At 37.8% G+C, this 21,871-nt stretch overlaps 1 protein-coding gene across 1 annotated transcript; it reads right to left on the bottom strand.

The window, feature by feature from the left end:
• Nucleotides 1-3,304: 3,304 nt before the first annotated feature.
• Nucleotides 3,305-21,660, bottom strand: LOC139742235 (long-chain-fatty-acid--CoA ligase 5-like). Its single transcript, XM_071652813.1, has 19 exons — nt 21,457-21,660; nt 19,095-19,209; nt 18,335-18,402; nt 17,714-17,815; nt 17,183-17,282; nt 15,764-15,978; nt 14,704-14,755; nt 13,453-13,526; nt 12,531-12,608; nt 11,625-11,759; nt 10,763-10,848; nt 10,325-10,379; nt 9,467-9,562; nt 7,317-7,478; nt 6,530-6,646; nt 5,616-5,759; nt 4,340-4,441; nt 3,776-3,847; nt 3,305-3,442 (listed from the first exon to the last, which is right to left on the bottom strand). The coding sequence occupies exons 1-19, from the start codon at nt 21,658-21,660 to the stop codon at nt 3,305-3,307; spliced, it is 2,115 nt and encodes a 704-aa protein (XP_071508914.1).
• Between the last annotated feature and the right edge of the window lie 211 nt (nt 21,661-21,871).

The following is a 21,871-nucleotide window of genomic DNA, read 5'->3' as shown; positions in this document are numbered from 1 at the left end:
AATGGTTGTTAGACTAACTAGCGTGCACTAGGCTATGAAGTCTGTGGCTTTGTTAAAGATGCTGTCTCATTTTATACAGTGTACGAGCTGAAAAAATAATTGTTGTCTACTTGTGATGTATGTATTATATATGTGTAAATTGATGAGTAAAGTTTCTTTCAGATAAATGCAATTTGCAGTCTGTAGTACTTTACTTGAGCACATAAGGGTACAGTATATAGATAGTGAAATCTCGCTGGGTAGGACTACAGATTGTCATAAAGCAATCATAGATGCACAGGAGTACCATTAACAACAAAAAAAGGAGGCAAAAACCAACAAAAATATATCTTGTCATTCATTCCATCACCTGTACATTACTGGTAACAAATTTCCAATGAAACTTCATTGCACAACCATTTTAAGTCAAACTTTAGATACAGTTAACCTTGCTTAAGTCGACCTCACTTAAGTCGAATAATCGCCTAAATAGAAGGTGTTTTGAAGTCCTCTTCTCTCTATTCTATTAATCTTAATCCCTCATAAGTTGAATTTTATGTAAGTCGAAGCTATTTTTTTCAGTCAAAACTAATTCGACTTGGGTAAAGTTGACTGTATTTGGACTGAAGAGATAGCTTCGACTTCGACTTATGAGGGATTAAAATCAGTAGAATATAAAGAGAAGAGGACTGAAAAGAACCTTAAACTTATGCATGGTTAAGTAAGGTTGATTGTACATGTATTGTCAGATTTCTATTCAGACACACAAACTAACAAATGCACACATGCCCTTAGACACACTCGCACTCACACAATCATTTTGAATGATGTGAATATGTGTATCATGGAGAAGGAAGAAAAAGGGAAGACTGCAAGATTTGAATACGAAGTAGACTATGCAAATGCATATGTCAATAAAGTAAAACATGATAATTGTGGAACCCCAGTCCATCCAACTTTTAATAAACAAATTAGTTTGGAAAAGCTTTCATTGCAAGTTCAATTGATATGGTCATGCTAAGACTAATAATTCGTTATGCTATTGAACATGTTCAAACAGCAATTTTGCAATTCCATGAGGCACAACTGGTATGATACAATTGGCTTGTAGGGTAAGTGGACACCTGACATGCCTAACCCCACTGAAACAAGATCAACACTATGCTAAACAAAGGAAAACATATGAAATTAGTGAATTTACATTAATGCATATAAACAAGCATCCTAATTAGGTATTTTTGATCTATAGAAACTTTACGCAATGTGACAGAAGACAAACAACTTGCTATGTACAGTCATGGTTGATAGGTCCTACTGTATGTGGGAGATATAAAAGAACCAAAATGAACACATAGTTTACCATGTTGTGTACATACCAACCCAACATAACTATATAGAAATAAAGTCAAACATTTAGCAGCAAAAGCAACTTTTGTAAAAGACAAACTTTTGAAAACGTGTGACAGTACTGCACACACAAATACAATGTTTAACTACAGTGTATATACATGAAGGCTAGAAAATTTTGTATTTGAACCAAAAAAAAAAGAAAAGAAAAAAGACTACCAGTCTTTTAATACATATGACTGGCATAAAAATAGCATGTATACAGTATCTAGGAACTTTCACTTGTCTTGCATTGACAGTATGATTTATGTTGTTTCCGACATTTTGTAATCCTCAAACTTTGCTTCATGACATATGGCAGTGGGTTGAGAAATGATGCCAATTTCCAATGTCTGAATACTCTGTCTAACTGAGACTCGACAGTGACAAACTAGGTTTTCCCTTTGCAGCAGTCATCACAACCTTGTTATAGCACAAAATAAATGTACAAATAAAAACTCCACCTAGTTTGTCTATACCATAGTTAACATGCTTCTCTTTGCCTTCAAGATATGAAACTGAATTCAATTTTCAAAAAATTCTTTCCTTGCATGACAGCATGCTAAGAGCATACATTGTTTTCAATATTTGACCAGACTCTGTTACTTTGTTGTGTCTTTTATTTTTGCTTCCTTATACTCATGGTACACGTGGTATGAACTATTTTCCCCCCACCTCCAGAGTTTGATCGCCATGAAATTCATAGAAAAATAGACAGTACTTTTGTAATTTCAGCTCTAAACAAAATAATGGTGGCTAAATGTCAAAGTAATTAATCATATTACTAAGGTGTCATGGTGTAATCAACAGTCTTTTTTCTTTCCTTTTTTTTTAAATTTGACATTCTTCCAGACTACTGACGATGTAGATGTAGTATACTCAGTAGGTCTATTATAGTACCTGTTTGATAGTTGAAATTCTTGAGTGGGCTTGGGTATGAAAATACAACTAATTTCTTTACAAGACATGTTCCTGAAGATACACCCTGAATATAATTGTACAGTACAATATCAAAGATGTGAAGGAAACATATTCTCATATCAAAATTAGTCCAAAAAGATATTTATTACTTAGTACTCAAAACACGCTGCATAGTTAAAATATCACAATATTTGTCTCTGTGATTCCAGCGAGGTGGAAAGCCCACCTCCCTGGTGATTCATTAACATTAACTCAGAAGAAACACAGGCATTCCATAACCATCGCCGGTGATCATGAAAGCATTGCAGATATTTCAAATCTAAGTGATGTATATTGCATTGTATTTCAGTAATACCAGACAAACACACACATCTTCCTGCGTTATAATATTATTGCAAATGTCTAAACATCACGTAAAAAGCAATTTGATTCGCGCAATGCATGAAATAAAACAACAACAACAATTTCATACAAAAGTTATGATTTCATTACACAGGCGCTCTCATAAGAAAGACTTTATTCTGGCAATACTTCTATCAACATATCACAGCTGATCGCTCGCATAGAAACTACCGTACATGTATTTCATTAAAGCTACTTAGAGATAAAGAAAACATTTACAAGTCATATCCTAGTATTTAAAGAGATGTATATACATGGATTACTCCCATGTAATGTAAGGGAGGTTGCCATCATCGAAGCCTGAATAAGTTGTCATCGATCACACATTACCTCCGACCTCAGTCACAGCTTCTCAACAGACCGTCATCTCACGTGACTTCGTCCAAACTTGGCAGGTAAAATTACAATCCGTATTCGCTTAGACAATAACCCCCCTCTACCCAACTCTCTGTCTCTCTGCACTGCTAATGAAGCTCAACACCTGTGGACTTCCTTCAACAACTTATACATCTCCTCACCGGTATAACCTGGATGACATGGCCCATGACCTGGTTTTCATGCAACCTGACCGTTCCCATCATATATCGCTATAGCCTTTCGAGGTCATTTTATCACATCACTTACTCTCTTCATATATTTGTGCTATCTCCTCGGCGAATATTTTCTCGATTACGTTTCGCTTGTTCTTCATCGTTGGTGTCTGTAGTCCGTTGCTCTCGCTGAATAGTTCCGAGTGCAAGTGGATGTTTTTGACCTGCAGGGGAATATGACGTCATATTTCTCTTATTAATTGCGACCTTCTTGCTCGGAGCGTTAATTGTTTTCATAAGGCACTTTCAACCCTTGAATAGTTGAATATAGTGTATTGAATAAGCCAGTTCATAATATTAGCTTGGTACAAATTACTTTTCTCTTTGCTCAGTTGGTTAGGCACTTCACTCGTTCTCAAAGAGACATCATTCATATGCTTAAACAGTTAAAACTTATGAAATTAATGCACAACCACCACCTACTAGTATTCGCCAACATTTCTTATAATATGTTTTCTGCTGTAACGATTCCCGATGCGATCATCTTAACAACATACCTGTTCAAAGGATGCCAGACCACTAGACTTCGCCTGCTTCTGCATGCGAGTTAGGATGGCTTCCTTCACGATCTGCACAGAATATTTTATAGAAGATAAGGAAGAAAGGAAATGAAGAGTTGGATTCCCATTCAGCGGGATTGTCCTTCACTTTTGTAGTTTAGCTGTCTAATAATGTTGCCTATTTCGGCTTGTCAGTTCAATGTCAACAACTAAAGTATTGGATAATTGTGAAAAGCATGTAAGTTGTAACCACTAAAAGAGCATGCTTAAAGGTGAATGGCAAAGGTCAGTAAAATCTTTACTTTGACTATTTGTCTCGAGTGACGTAGTCTTTTTCCGTTTCACTCCAATTCCAAGGCCATAAATATGATTTTGTTAGTTAGCATGATCACCATTTTTGACATACTACACAACAGGATGACATAGATTGGAGTGAGAATCTTATATATTGACCAATTGGCCTGAAGTATTTTATTTGTAAAACCCCTTTTATCCCCCAAGATATATTATAATTACGACCGATATAAGATAAGTGAAGAGTGGAATTATAGAAAGTCTTACCTTATTCTGGCACAAATCCTCGAAAGTTCCAGGAATGTTATTCTGCTTGGCAAACTTCTCCAGTTCCTCTTTGTCGGGTATTGCAATACCAACGATGGAATCCTAAACAGGTGATGATAATCGACTTAAATGATAACAACATAATATCTTTAACAACTTCATCCGTGGGTCATCTGCTTTTCTTTGTCGTCTGCAGGTAACAGTGAAGACAACACTTTTTTAAATAATATTTATACAACCCGTGATAATGTTTTAGCTAGAGGAAACAGGGATGGAACCAATGAATATCAAAATTATATGAGGTTTGAATGAATTGTTGCTCTAAACGGGGTGTCGGCCCAAAAAACAATCAACAACAGCATATATTTTTAAATAGTTTAGTTTAGTTTAGTTTAGTTTGCACCAAGCATTAAAAATATACACAGCAAACAATAAAACATGAATGTACAAAATGAGATACAAAAGAGAAAAATTCATAAGACATACGACATAAAAAGTAAAAATAATGTGGCGGTATGACTACATACAAAGACAATGCCATTGGTGGGGGAAGCAGCAAGAAAGGAAAAGCCCTTGTGAGCAGCTGACCCATTAACATACATACCTTTGACAGATTTAAGAAAAAAAAAATGTCGGTTAAGTTGACAAAACATAACAAGTCAAAACAATGCAATCATTACAAAAGAAAACTACGGAGATATGGACGATAACAACACAGAAAACAGCAACAACAAAAATACGCCTTGAATTAACTATGTTTGTAATCTTCCAGAAAAAAGTGTTTATATTTTATTTTGAAATGCATGAATAGAACGGCCTTAAAGATTCAAAGGCATCGTAGAGGACACACCTTAGCCTCCTTAACTTACTCTTTCTTGGGTGTTGATGCCTTTTGTTACACCCATGTTCATTTTGATATGCACAATAATGTGCAAACTCCTCAAAGCCCTCGTATCGTGGGGAGATCGATGTATATGTGGATTTAATTTCCGGTCCATACGTGTACCTGCCAAATTACCTGTTGTCGTCGTAATGCGTTGTGGGAATTTCAGCTCAAAATGACACGACGAGAATCGATGTATGGGACTCAGTATATTAATAATTTGGAAGGTACTACACTCCACTCGGAGTAGCATTATGTTAAAGACAGATTCATCTAAGCTGGCAAATTCAAAGAAAAGAGGAAATGTTCGAATATGACCATGGTAATTGTGACGCCTATTCCCTGTATACCCGACCCTGCACTGCCTGTAACAAGATGACGTTATTGTAATACCCAAAGACCGTTTCCGGTGACGAAAACCTGGGCCAAGAGGGGCTCCCTCAGATAGACATTCTCCACTTTCTCCGGAGCGACGAACACTCCCTGTGAGAGCTTGAAAATGTTCCTCTTTCTGTCTATCACCGACAGGGTGCCATTCTGGGGAAAAAAATAATAAAATGAGACAAGGGGCATGTTTCATAAAGAGTTGTGATTGATCTTACGCTCGATCTATTAAGCGTAACTCCATGTGAATCGAACGTAAGTTCATTACTGAGCGTAAGTCCTGTTTCATAAAGATACGCTTGATTTCAAGAAAAAATCAAGCGTAACTTTCAATAAATTGAGCGTTACTTGCAATCAATCGCACAGTTGTTTATGAAACGCAATTTGCGATTGATCGCAACTTTTACACTCAATCTTTATGAAACAGGCCCAAGATCACAAGACTAGAAGTAAAACAAGACAAGTGAAAATTCCCCGAGGAAAATGAATCGACAAGGCATCTGGGGTCTACATTGTGGCTTCCTTTACTGACTTTCATTACCAAAGCATTGTTCGACTATACCTTATATATATACAGTGCCATGTATGAATAAGCTTGTAGGAGAATATACATATATATATATATATATATATATATATATATATATATATATGCTAATACCCAAAGGACGCATCTGTACACTTTTGCGCAGACGCTTGTTTCCAAGTATCCTGTCCCGAAACTCTTGAAAAATACTTCCCTGTTTGTGATACATTCCCAATGATCTTAATTCTTAACAACTGTCAACGTAATATTTTTTTCCAATACCAAGTCTGAAAACCATTATTGACATAGATATTATACTGCTATATTCTCGCAAGGTCTAGACAAATTCTAAAGATTAAAACAGCTCCTCTAACGTAGTTCGCCATGTAAACCTGACCTTGTTCCATTGTCCGATATCTCCAGTGTGCAACCAGCCATCACTGTCTAGGACTTCCTTCGTCCTTTCGGGATCTTTGAAGTATCCGCTGAATATGCTGCTTCCCCGCGCACACACCTTTATACATTACCAACGAAATCATTTGCATTATTTCGAAGTATTACGTCCAGGATAAACTTTGTCGTCGTAATTGTCACTTTGTGCCAGAACCACTTCCTCTGTCAATATTTTTATACCATTCAGGACTCTTTCACTTTCTTTGCACTTTCTTTCCCCGGAAAATAAGTATCCACCACTCTCACAGTGATAAATGTGAGTATCGGTCTCATTGTCAAGATCAATGTTTATAACACATTTTTATCAAAGTATAACCAGATTATAGAAGGAACAGAAAGACGTCTTATGCCTTCAAATTAACAAACAAACAAACAAACCAACAAGATCGACAAGCAATACTATCTCTCACCTCTAAACCAGTTCGCGTTTTAAGATTTGCCATTGCATGAATATCAATTATTTCACCGCCAGGTAAAATACTATGATGGATGGTGCATGAGAGAACGTGAAGGAATAGATGCTCCACCTCTAAACATAACCATTTCTGAACAAATTAGCCTTTGGGATACAAGTCCACGCAGATGCACTTATGTCAACGTTGTTATCACGCTTTCGTATGAAGACTACACATTCACACACACACATACTCATGTCCGTCAACTTCGCCACCGCCATAATCACCACATATTGTGCATCATCATCGCTGGTCTTTCACCAGCGAAACATTCACCTCTCCCTGATCATTCTTTGCGTAGTAGTTCAATTCGGGAACGTCGATGAGTTTCAGCTGACAGTCGCCTCCGGGGATACCCACGTGACCGCAGGTGAGGTCGTGTTCCACATTGTGAGTGAGACTGAATGTGCTTTCTGTCTGTCCGTAGGCCTCGACAAACTGTTGATTTGGGTGAAAAGGTTATAGGAATAATGGTATTAAACAAGTGATGTGAGTTATGACCCTTCACGTGAAGAGGCGTATAGAAATAGATGTAACAAAAATACTATCTGAGATGCATGTTCATGTAATAAACGTTGAAGTGAAGAAGAGGGAGATGCCAGAGAGAGAAAACGAAAATTCACAAATGGCTTCTTGTTTTCTTTCAGATTTCCTTCTTTTCCAGCAAAGTGTATTTCACGCCAGCACGTTCATTAATTCCTAATTCCGCAGAACATTTATGTTATCAATAATATTGTGCCTAAATATATCAGGTTGATTGTTGAATGGTTGAGTGGTTGAAAGTGCCGTCTTCTTCTTTTCTTGTTTTTATTTCATTCATTTTCCTCCACATCGTTTATGGTCTTTTCCCTTTTGTGTGTGCTTTCTTTGTTAGGCTGCTTCAGATCCGCGACGCTAATCCTCCGACGCACCTATTAGCTGATTAGGTTGAAAGAAAAAAAAAAGTTGTGTGCATATGTGCGAAACAGCTGTTCCCAATTAGAACTCAAGTTGTACAACCACATTCATGGCTTAAGAGTCGCAGATCTACAGCTGCATATGAAAACGCTATTATGTGCTTGGCTTTTCACTCTCTTTCTCCCTCCCATCTTTACTCAATTCATCATTATGTTATCATTACCTTTAATAACAAAAGTACCTTAAAAATAGAAACACATGATTTATATGACTGCTCTCAAGTACGCCTTTGTATCTACAACGTATACTACCATCCATACATTACAAGTCTACACCTAAATGAATTCGTTCCATTATGATTTGTATCTAGGACTTGTGCTTGCTATGATTTTTGACAAAACTGAGATGTAGTCTAAATCCAGTCACAGTGAAATGTTCACATTCTTCTCGCATATGAATATTAAAAGGTATACAACTTTGATAATACGCTTAAGAACATGTTTACCATATTATTTTGACCTTCTGTTTAGAGTATGTGTCTTATATATATACATGTAAATACATACACACATATATATATATACATATATAAGGGCCTTTATATATATTTTTTTTGGGGGGGACGTGAGAAACTATACAATTTCAAAGCTTTCTTGGTTTTTTAGTTTGATTTATGGAACTTTTTTTTCCGTTCTAATCGTTAGAATTTACTTGTATCATCTAAATCAACTAAAACATGTAACGAAATCTTCTCCTACCGGGGGCGTTACTCCCAGACCCCCCCCCCCTCCCCCACGGTCCGCCGTTCCACAGCAAACTAAAACAAAAAAACAAAAAAACAACAACAAATAAATAAACACACACACACACACAGAACGGTCAGTGGCTAGGGGTAGAGAATTCTAATGATAATAGTATTAATAAATAGTCTTTTTATAGCTCATTTGCAATGATAATAATAATAATAATAATAATAATTATTATTATTATTATTATTATTATTATTATTATTATAGCAATAAGAAGAACAAGAACAAGAAGAACAAGAAGAACAAGAAGAAGGTCTAATTTACTCAGGGTAGCCTCTTCAGTGTTGCCACTGCTCTACCAGAGGCCGGGTCCTGCCATTATTATTACCCTGTGGCGTTGCCAGATACCCAGTTATGCAGCACCTGGGTCGAGCGGCACGTGGTGGGTAAAACATCTTGTCCAAGGGCGTAAGCACTGGGCGGGATTCGAACTCGCGTCCTCGGGAGTCGGGAGTCTTATCGACTATGTCACAATGAGCATAAACTGATCAATAAACTGATCATTACATTCAAATCCGTCCCAATGACAAAATAAAAAAGAATAAAGGAACTTTTTCAAAATGTTTTTGAATATCAAAACCGAGGATGAAGAGCGGAGTTCCTTTTGGCAAGGTTATCAACATTCATACATTTATATATTTATCTATTCGTTTAATCATTCATCCATTTACTTATATAGTTATCTGTGTTCATTTATCAACTTTGATAAATTTTACTCACGTGACACCCCATGGACACCCTGAGGAAAGCTGCGATTTCTGGGGCCAGAGGAGCAGCGCCAGAAGCAATTAGACGCATCCGTCCTCCGAGCATGTTCTGACACACACACACACAAAAAATAGGAAAGTGAAGACATTTCACTGATCTGTATAGATGAAAGGTTAACTCCATGCATGTGACTGAGAAATGAAGTCCAGTCCCTTTACCACTGATAGTACTATACTTACTCGAACATAAATCTCAGATCTATTTTCGTTCTCTTTTGATTTTGTTAGATTACACCATTGAGAGAATTCCCAGGTGTCCTATCCCCATCTAAATATTGCCTTTATAGATGAGCAACACCTTAGCGAAAAAAAAAGGAAAGGAAACTGAAACTATAATAGAGGTGCAGCTGCAACATGTTTCTTAGTGTTTTTCATTCGTGCATTCAATCGCTCGTATTCTTTCACGATGTTTGCCAGTTTTGATTACACTTCAAAAAATCTGATTTTGTGCTTTCGATTTCGATTTCGCTCATGAAAGCAGACTGCATATTCTATACACCATGAACAATGGTCAGGCACATAAAATAGAAGACAAAAAAAAATATCTCGATTTGCATTAACAAAGAGCAAGACACTGAATTGAAGAGTATCGTATATAACCTCTATATACTCTATCTGATAGGTACTCTGATTTATTTATGTTCATGGCACTTGTGTGATTGAAACTAAATGTGAGTAAGACATTTTGAAGAAAAAACAGAAACCATCGCAATTATGGATTTGTTCTTTTTTCTGCCGTGCAATTCGCCTCGTTTTCTTGTAACACTACAAGCTATACCATTCACACTCCTGATGAAATATTGTAACTTACCTGCATCCTGCTGAACACCAGTTTGTCCCAAATGGTATCTTTGCCAGAAATTCCTCTAGACAGCAAAAAAGAAATAGGACCCAAGTGACATTATTTTGATTTGAATGTGTACGACTTCGGCATTACAATAGCCAGAAGAAGAAGTGAATTGACTTCGATATAGGTGAACGCCAGGGCCGTGACACAGGAAGGGTGAAGCAGGAACAGTCCCCTTCCCTCCCTGTATGGACCAAACAGTTAAAAAGTATGCTTTTTCGATGATTCAGGGAATTCGGAGAATGAGTGAGAACTTTTTAGCCCCTGCCCCCACCCACCTCCTCCCCCTCCCCCGAGAATTCGGTAAGCGTTTATCTTCTCCATCGTTAAGATACATAACTCTATAAAATCACGCACTCAAATCACACAAAAGTCAGGTATTCTATTCTACATATTACTCACCTGTCGAGAGCCTTCAACTTCTGACTGTACGCGAGCTTGAATATATTCCTCCTCACTACATTGCTCGCATTCACCGTCGACATGACCTGCGCAGAGGGCAAAAATCATGCACACAGCAGTATCTATTGATCTTAATATCCACATGAGGGAGAGTGTGCAGCTGTCATTTTATTACACCCTGATTCATGTACCAACAAGCCAAGACAATTTTTAATGCAAAAAATTGTCCTCTTCCAATGCGGTTCAAAAATTGTTTGTTCATCCAAAATGGCGAGTAAACATGATAAGGAAAGAACTGCAGTTAAGACTAAAGTGTACAAATAATTCATCTTGCAAAATATATCATGTTGGACGATTTTGGAAATGCAAGCATCCTGCTATAATGGCAGACTGGAAAACATATCTGTGCAAGACTGTATATTATTATGATGTTATTGATTACGCAAATGATCAACGCATTAGGCCTACATTTGCACCGTTTATCTAATAGCAAAAAGTATTCCAATCTATCATATGACAGTGACAGAAATAAAGAGGCAAACAGCGGGTATACAAAACCCTAAAAATTGAGTTGAACTTCATTATTCCATGCATATAGTAAAATGCTTTTGGAGAGAACGAAAAATCCGATTAGGCTTAAATGAGCTCTTCTTTGTCCAGTTCAAAGTTCAGAAAATGGGGCGATGGTAAGGCAGGTGTAAGGATGAATGCATGCAGGTTAAAGCGCCTGCAGAGAAATAAGACTTTGTCACTCTGTCCGATAACACGATAGCGAATTCTAATTTTGTACAAAATGAACGCTGGTATGATATGCCTCTGTTGGACAAAATCATGATTTGAATCATCTTGTCACATAACTCACCCTGTCATAGATCCTGTTGAAGACACGTGGAACGCCGCCCATGAGAGTCGGTCTGAGGGTCTGAATATCATCGACTAGCTTCAGGGGATCCCCCCTGAAGAAGCCCAAGGGAGCTCCTCCGATCATGAGCGTGTGCTACCCAGTGGCAAGATTACGGGGTACACATTGCATTAGTCATGCTGTATCTACAGTATTAGGGTTGTAACACTCGAATCACTTTTGATCACTGACATTATTCATCAATTAAGTACATGCCTAGGGCACAACATCAACTTTTTATCCTGGTGGCCCGTTCGTGTTACAAAAAATCATTGATTTTGAAATGTTTGTGGCCCGAAAAAAGGAGTGTAGTGGCGTTACAAATCACAGTATAGCAGTCTATTTTGCATCTCAGTTGCCCGATCGGGCCATCAAAATACTGTATTAGTGCTTTTTGAAAGTTCGATGGCTCACTATCATTAATGGCCCGGGCCACCTGACCACCGCTAATGCCGAGCCGTGGTGTGTTGTGCCTTGCTGAGGATTTTGCTGATGTCATACCACCACTAGCGATTCATAGACAGATGATTTCAAGTAATGTAAACTCTATCATCCTTCATTCTTTTTTATGTATTGCACACTCTGGTGATCACGCAAACGAGAAAACACTTTCTAAAGTCTAAAACCACCTAGACACGTAGTAAGACAGATTGTTATGTTTCTGGAGGAACGACGATTAGTGCAACATGTCGTTCATTTACTTAGCTACCATGCGTAAATAGCAATTAAAGTTGTTAATTCCCGGACATTGTTATGCTACACACACATGCCTACATAAAACCTGCACGTGCCGTATCCGAGTAAATTCACCAACAACTAACAGAGAAATTAAGCCCTTTTATACCCTCTTCCAAGTGCAATACATACCAAATTTCCTCGCTCGTAGACGTGAGGCAAAGGAAGATACGATATGTGGACGTCATCTAGCCTGGGTAGCACGTTTAGCTGCATCACAAATGGAAGAGGTTGTGAAAGGTTATAGCCAAGACATGCAGGGCTGAGGCGGGCAGTGGTCTGCATTCCGTTTTGAATCATACTGATTTTGATTGGTTATTACGGAGAAGGCTAGCCATTACATGTAATGACATTTTTATAGGCCCGCAAACATGTATCACAAAAAAGGAATTTTCCCTCATACTTCAGGGCACTGTTTCATGAAAGTTGTCAGCCCTGACAAGTTGTCAGTCTCTGACAATTACCATAGTAACAGTCAGTGACAAGAGCTTCTCAGCCGATAAAAGCCAAGGATTTTACTGAACTTGTCAGAGACTGACAACTCGTCATGGCTGACAACTTTCGTGAAACGGTGCTCAGTGTTAACGCGTGTCATAGGCATCATAACAGTGCACAAATTCGAGAGAAAAGAATAAAGGTATAGAAGGATGTTTTGCGGTTTACATTGCTCTAATTCACCGGCAGGGTCTTCATCGTGTAAACCTCTAAGGAGTGGCATAAACACTGAAAATTAAGTCGGAAGATACAAACAAAGGGTGGGACTGTGTCAAAAAATGACAATTCACTTTCGAAATGTATACATATGAGATAAAACGTGGTGCAAGATAGCGCTCTTTAATGTATTAAAAGAAAAAGATACTAGCTGAATTTGACTTTTTTTAAGGGGGGAGCAGCGCGAGGACGAGCTGAAAAGCTACAAATTCTGTGATTAGTGAAAACCACGCGATTACTATTATATCGCAATGGTCATGCGCAACTTACAATCTGACCTTTGCAGTGATAATTTAGAACTTATACCTGATGGGGCGGAGTGGGCCACTAAATTGATTCTTACCGAGCAGAGCATCCATGCATTTGCGTGAGCAGCTATGTGGTTTTTGTGTGTCTGGATAACACCTTTCGGGATTCCTGAAACGCGAATGATAAAAGTTGTATCTTTACATCTGCATATAGCATTTCGTATTATCGAGGACAAAAAAGATGTACATTAATTGTGAATCTATCATTTACCTCGTTCCAAGTATTTCGACAGCTGTTAGATTCAAATATCACTCAATAACTCTTTTCAATTGACTTTGAGTAGGATTTTTGTGTAAAATGAATGCAGAAATATAATAAAATGAAACAAAATACCAACAATTATGTTTCGCGATGTTCCTGGATGAACATTATCATTCCAAAGCCAACATTGTACACGCAAACCTCACCGGATACGCAGAAGGCCCACAGAAAGAAGAAAAAAATTTTATGACAAACATAATAAACACAAACGCAATTCATTTTCTAAACACGCACAACCAAAATACCCATTTTCATGTGGTTTAACTACTGTTACCTGTGAAGTCGTGAACAAGGCAATAACAGTCTACGTTCTGATGCATGCAATGGCAGTGTTGTTGTGTTCTTGGTTTATGTATCTGGATAAACTTTCATCCAATATGAAACCAACTCCATTCTGAATATTCTTTACTATCTCTGAATTGAACTTAATTTTAGTGTATCAAGTTTGTTTTTTTTTTCTGGTTCTTAAGCTGGGTATTAGATAACTATTATTATAGGATGTTGCGATCGTAGTTATAACATCCCCGCTTTTCAGATCAGTTCAGTTATTTCTGCGTTCCATTTTCTACATAATGTGAAAACTTTGACAAATTGTCGACATAATGCACAACTAATATAACATTTACTATTTACGACTACAAAGCAGTTTAGTATTGCATGTACACTAAAGAGAGGAAATATCTAAATCAAAGTTTTTAAGAAAATAATCGGACTGCATGCAGGGAACCACATCCACAAGCAAAGTCTGACCGGGAAGATGGTGCCAGGTAACGTACGTTGCAACATGAAATAAAGTAAACCAACACAAAGTATTTTATAAATCTTGTAAATTGCTAAGCAGTAAGTGTACCTCCTAACTTTTAAGTCTCCATTAGAATAAAAATGCCTTTATACTGCATCAGCCTACTTACTACTAAGACATTCATTATATGATGTTTGAAATGCATACTGTCCAATACATCGAATTGGCATTTTACTATAGACATTTTTTATGTCCTTTATTCTTTTTGTTTGTTGTACTTACCTGTGGTTCCACTGGTATAGACCAGAGTATTGATCGTCTCCGGCTTTGGCAGCTGAAACAGTAAAATTGTACCAAGAGCCATGAGCATTCTCCTTTATCAATTTGCTGCAGTATACATGACACTATTATTGTTCACACATGCACGTGTCCACACCATGACACACATACAAAAATGTATTGTGTTTACATTCATACATAGCATAGCATATGCTTAGCATTTTGGGCACAAATTTGAGGGCTTTGTGTAATATGACAATCATTATCATCATCAAAATAACGGTCCTACATCATCATCATTATCATCATCATCATCATCATCATCATCAACAACAACATTATTATCATCATCATCATAAAGGTCTTATTTATTCAGGGTAGTATCTTCATGTTGCCACTGCTCTACTAGAGGGCCCTGCCATTACTATTACCTAAGCGTTGCCATCAGGTACCCATTTATACACTGGGTAGAGAGGGACATGGTGGGTAAAAACATCTTGTCCAAGGACGTAAGCACTGGACGGGAATCGAACTCGGGTCCTCCAATAAGGAGTCGGGAGTCTTATCCATTATCCACTAGAGTCCCTTCTGATCCACTATGCCACAGCGCCCCCAATCGATGAAGTAGTCTTTAAGTTGGCTCGTATAGAGATTAGGGAGCTTTAGATTTTCGCGACGCGGACTTTCAGAGGGGAAAAATCTGTTCTGCGATGCGAAAATTTGCGTCTAAGTTTGCACGGTCGGTTCTTGGCAAAGAGATTTATACTTTTTGCGTCCGCTCAAATTCACACCGCAGAGAGCGATGCAATAATCCAATGAGGCGTCATTAAACTTAATATAGGCTGCGTAATCTAGAGCTACTTTGCAACACGACGCAGGCAGAAAGGAGAACGGCCGACGCAATCGTCGTCTTAAAGGGACGTCTGCGTCGCAAATCTAAAGCTCCCCAATATCTTAGGACGGAAACCACCCAAATTATCCCCAAGTATAGTAGAGGAAGCATATCAAAGAATATCTTCAAAACAAAGTATGTTTGTTACAAGCAATCAGTATTATTCATTACCACTTTGTCGACCACATTCTTCCCACCGAGGGCAATGACCTCATCAAAGGAGACCAGCTTTAGCCCGTCACGCTCAAACTGCGCTCTGTGCTCTTCGATGCCTTCTCGTGGCAGGTCCATAACAACCACCGTCGTCAGGCACTCATGGGAGGCGTGGTCCCGACGGAGGCGGTCCGCTTTCTCCATCGTATCACAGATGATCGTTGACATAGAAGCTTTGCAGTTTGCATTAGAGAGAAGAAAAATTAAAAGTCAGAATGCTATTCGGGTGATGTTCGTTATTACGAAGGTTCGTTACTCAGAAAATAAAAATAAGGTTCGTCAATCCCAATATCTGTGGCGTTATTCGGAAGGTCTGTTATTTCGAAGGTTCGTAAGAAGGTGCGTACTATTTTCATTCAATTCAATTCAATTCAATTCACTATAGCGAACTTTGGAAAATGCAAACTTTTATTCTTTTTTTCGTTTTCGTATTAACGAGCCTTCGGAAAAACGAACCTTATTCAATTTTTGTTTTTCATTTACGAACCCACGGTATAACGCACCTTGTTTCTTTTTCCGATGAACAAAACCTTTGGAAAATAAACCTTATAACGAACTGTAACCGGCTATTCGGTATCCCTTTTAATTTAGATTTGTCATAATTACTAAAAATAATGAAACAGAAGATACTTTTCCTGCATGACACTCCCACTTCATGATCACCATTAGAACGAAGAGAATTATAACTCCTCGAAATCTAATGCTCCGGGGTTTATGGAATTCCGCAGAATGAAAGACAACTGAAGCTCTGAAATGTAATTCTTAAAAGCTAGACTTCGTATACCAGGCAATCTATAGTGAGGATTTCTACAAACCAATGGAGACACTTTGTGAATAATATGTGCTTAAGATGCAAGCTCCATTAGCTTTGTAGTTCCTTACAAGACATTGTAAAATCGTGCCATACGAAGAATAAAATTATGCTTCAAAATACACTGTCTATATGCGTGCGAGGTATACTATAGAGTAAATAACCTGAATCTCCAGAAGTAAGTTTATACAAGAAGCAATTTTATATGATTATTAATTACATGAATGGTTTTCAACGAGTATAAGGGTAGTAATAATCTATTTTTGTGTTATTCCTTCACTATCGAAGTTTTTAGCTATTTCGTTCCTTCATGAATGTTACAAGTGATATTCTGTATTCAGATCTTCATTATTTTTACTATCCTTCTATGGGATGAACAAACAACCATAAATTAGTGAAGTGAATAAAATCAAAATGAAATGTAATGTTACGGATTAACAAAAAAAAAAAAAAAAAACATGGATGGAAAAAGTCGACAAGAGAAGGTCGGTAACAGAGAGCCAGGCAGTGAGAGACGGGAGTGAAATAATGTATCAGGGAAACTCGATTTCAACAGAACGACTTACTTTGGGTAATAATGACGTCTCCAGATTGACTGCTTATAGTGTTAAAGAATGGGACCGAGACGAGGGAATACTGCATGCAGGCTACGTCGGCTATGACCCACTGAAGGAGAGAGAAACATAATGGTTGGAGGTTGTTGGAATTTGAATAGCATTTCTCTTCAGTAAACATCCTTGAACATGATTATTATGATCTATAAGAAGTAAACTGTGCGACACGATTAAGGATTGCATAAAAACGACGTCATGGCTGCTTATTTTTAGCACACAAAAAAAGCTCTCATAAACTTACACATTAATTATGTGCATGTGTCCTCTGTGTGTGATGGTGTGTATGCGCGCGCGCGCGCGTGTGTGTGTGTGTGTGTGTGTGTGTGTACATAACTCTGCTCTACAGTAATTTCAAGCAGGGTTTTATTTTTGTTGTTGTTGTTGTTGTTGTTGTTGTTGTTGTTGTTTTGGCTGTTGTTCTCAAGGTCGCTCGTGCCAAATCTAGTAACACAAAGAAACAAATGAATGGAGACTTTTTTATACCTCTGGCCTATTTTGAGCGAAAATGCCCACGAAAGAATCACGTCCAGGCTGGTTTCCAAGAGCAACAAGTCCCGAACCAAAAAGAGTCGCCTTCTCTTCAACCTGAAAGGAAAAAATAAGCAGTACTCTATATTAATTTAGAACCATTTTGTTCTATACCCAAAACCAATATACATAATCAAAATAACAGTACAGCGTTAGCTTTAATGTTGAAGTAAGCAGAGGTCGACAGTATATAGAATAAAAGTTATTGGTCTTTGTTTGTTGTTGTCACTATTGATCCCATTCTGATAAAAACTTTCAACATCACATCATCTTCTTCATTACTGTATGATGGCATCATTTAATTGTAATTTCACCACAATCACAAAACCTCTCGATTTGGGTGCATTTTGTCGTCATCATAGTAAGGAAAGGAATGGTATAATATATGTGACATATTGATTTGTTGTATTATCAGCCAAGCAGCATATTGTATATTCGCCTCAAGTATATGTAAGTTGTTTTAAACTTCATGAGAACCAAGAAATTATCATCTGCCTGAGGTATGAGGTATGCGATGTACATGATAAGCATTGTCTTGGTCTACTTATACCGCGAGAAGACAGTCTGGTAACAAACCTGTGAAAATGTCAGCCATTTATATTGTTTGTCGTCGTTGGGTCGATACCCTAAAAAGTTGCCATCGTCTGCAAGGATGGAATCACATTGAATAATATTTACAATGATATGATAATGGTGAGAATGATGATGATGATGATGGTGATGATTATGATAATAATAATAATGATAATGATAATAATAATAATAATAATAATAATAATAATAATAACAACAATGATAATAATAATAATAATATCAATAATGAAGATAGTAATGATAATGATAATAATATCAATAACAGCGATGATAATTTTGATAATAATAATAATAAAAACAATGAATACTAATAACAATAATAATAATATAGTTACAACAACAACGATAATGATATTATGATAACAATGTATTATTCATCCAGCGTAGCCTCTTCAGTGGATGTTGCCACTGCTCTACCAGAAGACCCTGCCATTATTATTACCCTACAGCACTCCCATGTACCCATTTATACAGCTGGGTCGAGAGCTTCTAATGCAGTAACTCTTACTTCTAGAAATAGCACTTCTGCTTCTGTTTCTGTATTTACCTAGAGATACTTTAGTAGCGTCTACTGTTCTTCTTCTAAAGTAATTAATTTAGTATCATTCATAAACATCAGCAGTAGTAAGGTAATGATGATAGCGATAAGTTGTGATAAGGGTTGATGACTCCTTTATTTTTATACAAAGGTAAAGATACCTAAGATACGAGCAACTAAGCATTTGACAAATACACTGCTTACTGGATATTCGTTTTCCCCGAAGGAATCCCTCGTACATAGTAGTGACATCACTGTAGTACTGGTCCTTGCTGTGAGCTAACTCATTAAAGCGACTCATACGTATCCGTTCTTCTCCCTGTAGCACAGCAGGAAATAGACGGCACAAAACGATAATAGGTTCCATTGTTAATTCGTGCCTTAGAACGACAGGCGTAATTACGTTTTGACAAAAACTGCAATCATGGGATTTTAACGACTGCAATTTCAAACAGAATAATGTCGTTTGAAATAATGCTTTTCGTGGACGATTAAGAATCCCTGATACTGATAGTGGGCAAGGGCGCCGGAAGCGGGGGGGGGGGGGGGGGGGGGGAAGAGGCAGGGGCGGGGGGGGGGTACTTGTCCCCCCCCCCCCAAAAAAAAATAAGATTATGGGGAGGGCAAAACGAGTTTTTGCCCCCAAAGTGCCCCCTGTAACAATGATTAATCAATTATTTAAAGACCAAAATGAACAATAAAGGCACTTTTCTTGTCTAAACGAAACTTATAATTCATTATCAATGTACATTATAATATCTATACACTAATATTTACTTGTGAGTAAATTTAATGTATAGAAGGTAGCCTCGCGTCCTCGAGTCTCAATTATTTAAAGACCAAAATGAACAATAAAGGCACCTTTCTTGTCTAAAAATTGTCAATTTCATAACTGAAAATGCAAAATTTTCTCCCTAACGGGGCGAAACTTATAATTCATTATCAATATACATTATAATATCTATACACTAATATTTACTTGTGAGTAGATTTAATGTATAGAAGGTAGCCTCGCGTCCTCGAGTGTGCCCCCTGAAACAAACCTTTAGTAAACCTTACATTTTCCCTTTCTTCTATGCTTTTTAGCAATATAAGAATAATTGCTAGTGCTCGAACAATGCGATCACGTTTAAGCTTTTAATGAATACATTTCAGACGAATGGCAGAATGGCTCTGTCCGTACATAGTACACTGAACAGTTTTTATAAGTTATGATGATAGTCCTTCGCAGTGATTTTTTGTTCGACTACGTTTAATTCCCTAGAAATTTGAATTGAAATGTTCTGTAAACGCGACTTTTACACTCTGTTTTTACAAATCCTGCCTACCGTGATACCCCCCTTCTACACCCTCGCCGAGGATCTCTTACCACACCGTCACATAATGTAACCCCCGTATGTTATAATCGTAGTCCTTCACACTATTTTTTCACCATGTTTAATTCCCTAGAAATTTGCTTTTAAATGCTCTATAAACGCGACTTTTGTACTCTGTTTTCACAAAAGTCCCTACCGTGGGAGGGGGTATCCCCCCTCCCACACCCTCCCCCTGCTCGGTCGCTTCGCTCCCTCGCCGAGGATCTCACACCGTCACTAATGTACCCCCGTATGTTATAATCATAGTCTTTCGCACTAATTTTTTTTTCACTATGTTTAATTTTCCTAGAAATTTGCTTTTAAATGCTCCATAAAAGCGACTTTTGTACTCTGTTTTTTACAAAAAGTCCCTACCGTGGGAGGGGGATTACACCCTCCCACCCCCCTCCCTCGGTTGCTTCGCTCCCTCGCCTAGGATCTTACACCGTCACAATGTACCCCCGTATGTTATAATTATAGTCCTTCGCACTACATTTTTTTTTCCACTATGTGTAATTTCCTATAATAGAAATTTGCTTTTAAATGCTCTATAAACGCGACTTTTATACTCTATTTTTACAAAAAGTCCCTACCGTGGTACTACCGCTCAGTCGCTTAGCTCCCTCGTCGATGATTTCACACCGTCACATAATGTACCCCTGTCGAGATTTTGCCCCCCCCCCAAAAAAAAAACAAACAAAACAAAAACAAAACAAAAACAAAAACAAAAACAAAAAACAAAAACAAAACAAAACAAAACAAAACACCAAAAGTGTTCCGGCGCGCATGATTGTGGGAACCAATATAAATGAATAATGTCTAATGGTTATCCCATGTTTGATTTACGCAGAATTCCGATATGATTATTATGATATGATAAGATTCATGTACAAAGTACTCAAAAGAATATAACTTTGTGACATGCATGTGTGTCTGAGTGCGTGTTTGTTTGGTTTGATAAAAGAATACATGCATGAGAAAGGATATTGATGAATATCTGTCTATTACATCGCAGGTTTTAATTGGGTGCATAATTCTCTCTTTTTCCATCTTATTTCGTTAATCAATCATCAAGACATTTTCCTTGTCCCACCCCCCCCCCCCCACACACACTCCCATTCCTTCAGCGCCATCAAATGAAATGAATTAAGTTTGAATAAGAGAGGGAGGGGATGGGAAAAGGCTAGGAGAGAAAGAAGACAAAATCATACTGGCAGTATATACGTCTGTCTATCCAGTGGAAAGAGTTCCTTTAGGTACTCTTCACTTCCGATGGGGTGCTTCGATGACGTGTGAGCTTGACGTAGACGATGCATCATTGGTCCCGCTGTTCTCCTGATGCCATCGTGGGATGGAAACAAGACTCGCACAGCTGATGTGCGCCACGCAAAGTAGCGACTAGCGTTGTACGCCATGCCTGCTCAGCTCTGAAGGCGAAAGGAGTTGCTACGTACCGTTAATATACTGGCGTAACTCTGATAAGCTTGCCTTGATAAGTCTGCGATGTGTCATGTACCGTACGAGGCAATGACTTCTTACCTCCTGGATGAAGGGAAATCAAGATTCAAAACTTTACTATAGATGACAATACGAATGCTTCATACTATATACCCTGTGTCAGGAGAA

This window comes from Diadema antillarum, unplaced genomic scaffold (genome assembly GCF_040938485.1).
Source record: "Diadema antillarum isolate AM-2024a unplaced genomic scaffold, OU_Dant_1.0 seq00000989_RagTag, whole genome shotgun sequence".
In the NCBI taxonomy this organism is placed as follows: domain Eukaryota; kingdom Metazoa; phylum Echinodermata; class Echinoidea; order Diadematoida; family Diadematidae; genus Diadema; species Diadema antillarum.
The sequence above is the reverse complement of the archived record's forward strand: the minus strand, read 5'-3'. Positions and strand labels throughout refer to the sequence as shown.

Excerpts from the sequence above, each read along its gene's own strand:
- LOC139742235 (XM_071652813.1), bottom strand. The coding sequence starts at position 21,660 with ATGGCGTACAACGCTAGTCGCTACTTTGCGTGGCGCACATCAGCTGTG. Across the intron at positions 17,283-17,713 it reads TCGCTCAAAATAGGCCAGAG|TGGGTCATAGCCGACGTAGC; the intron begins GTATAAAAAAGT and ends TCTCTCCTTCAG. Across the intron at positions 11,760-12,530 it reads TCTACGAGCGAGGAAATTTG|CACACGCTCATGATCGGAGG; the intron begins GTATGTATTGCA and ends GCCACTGGGTAG.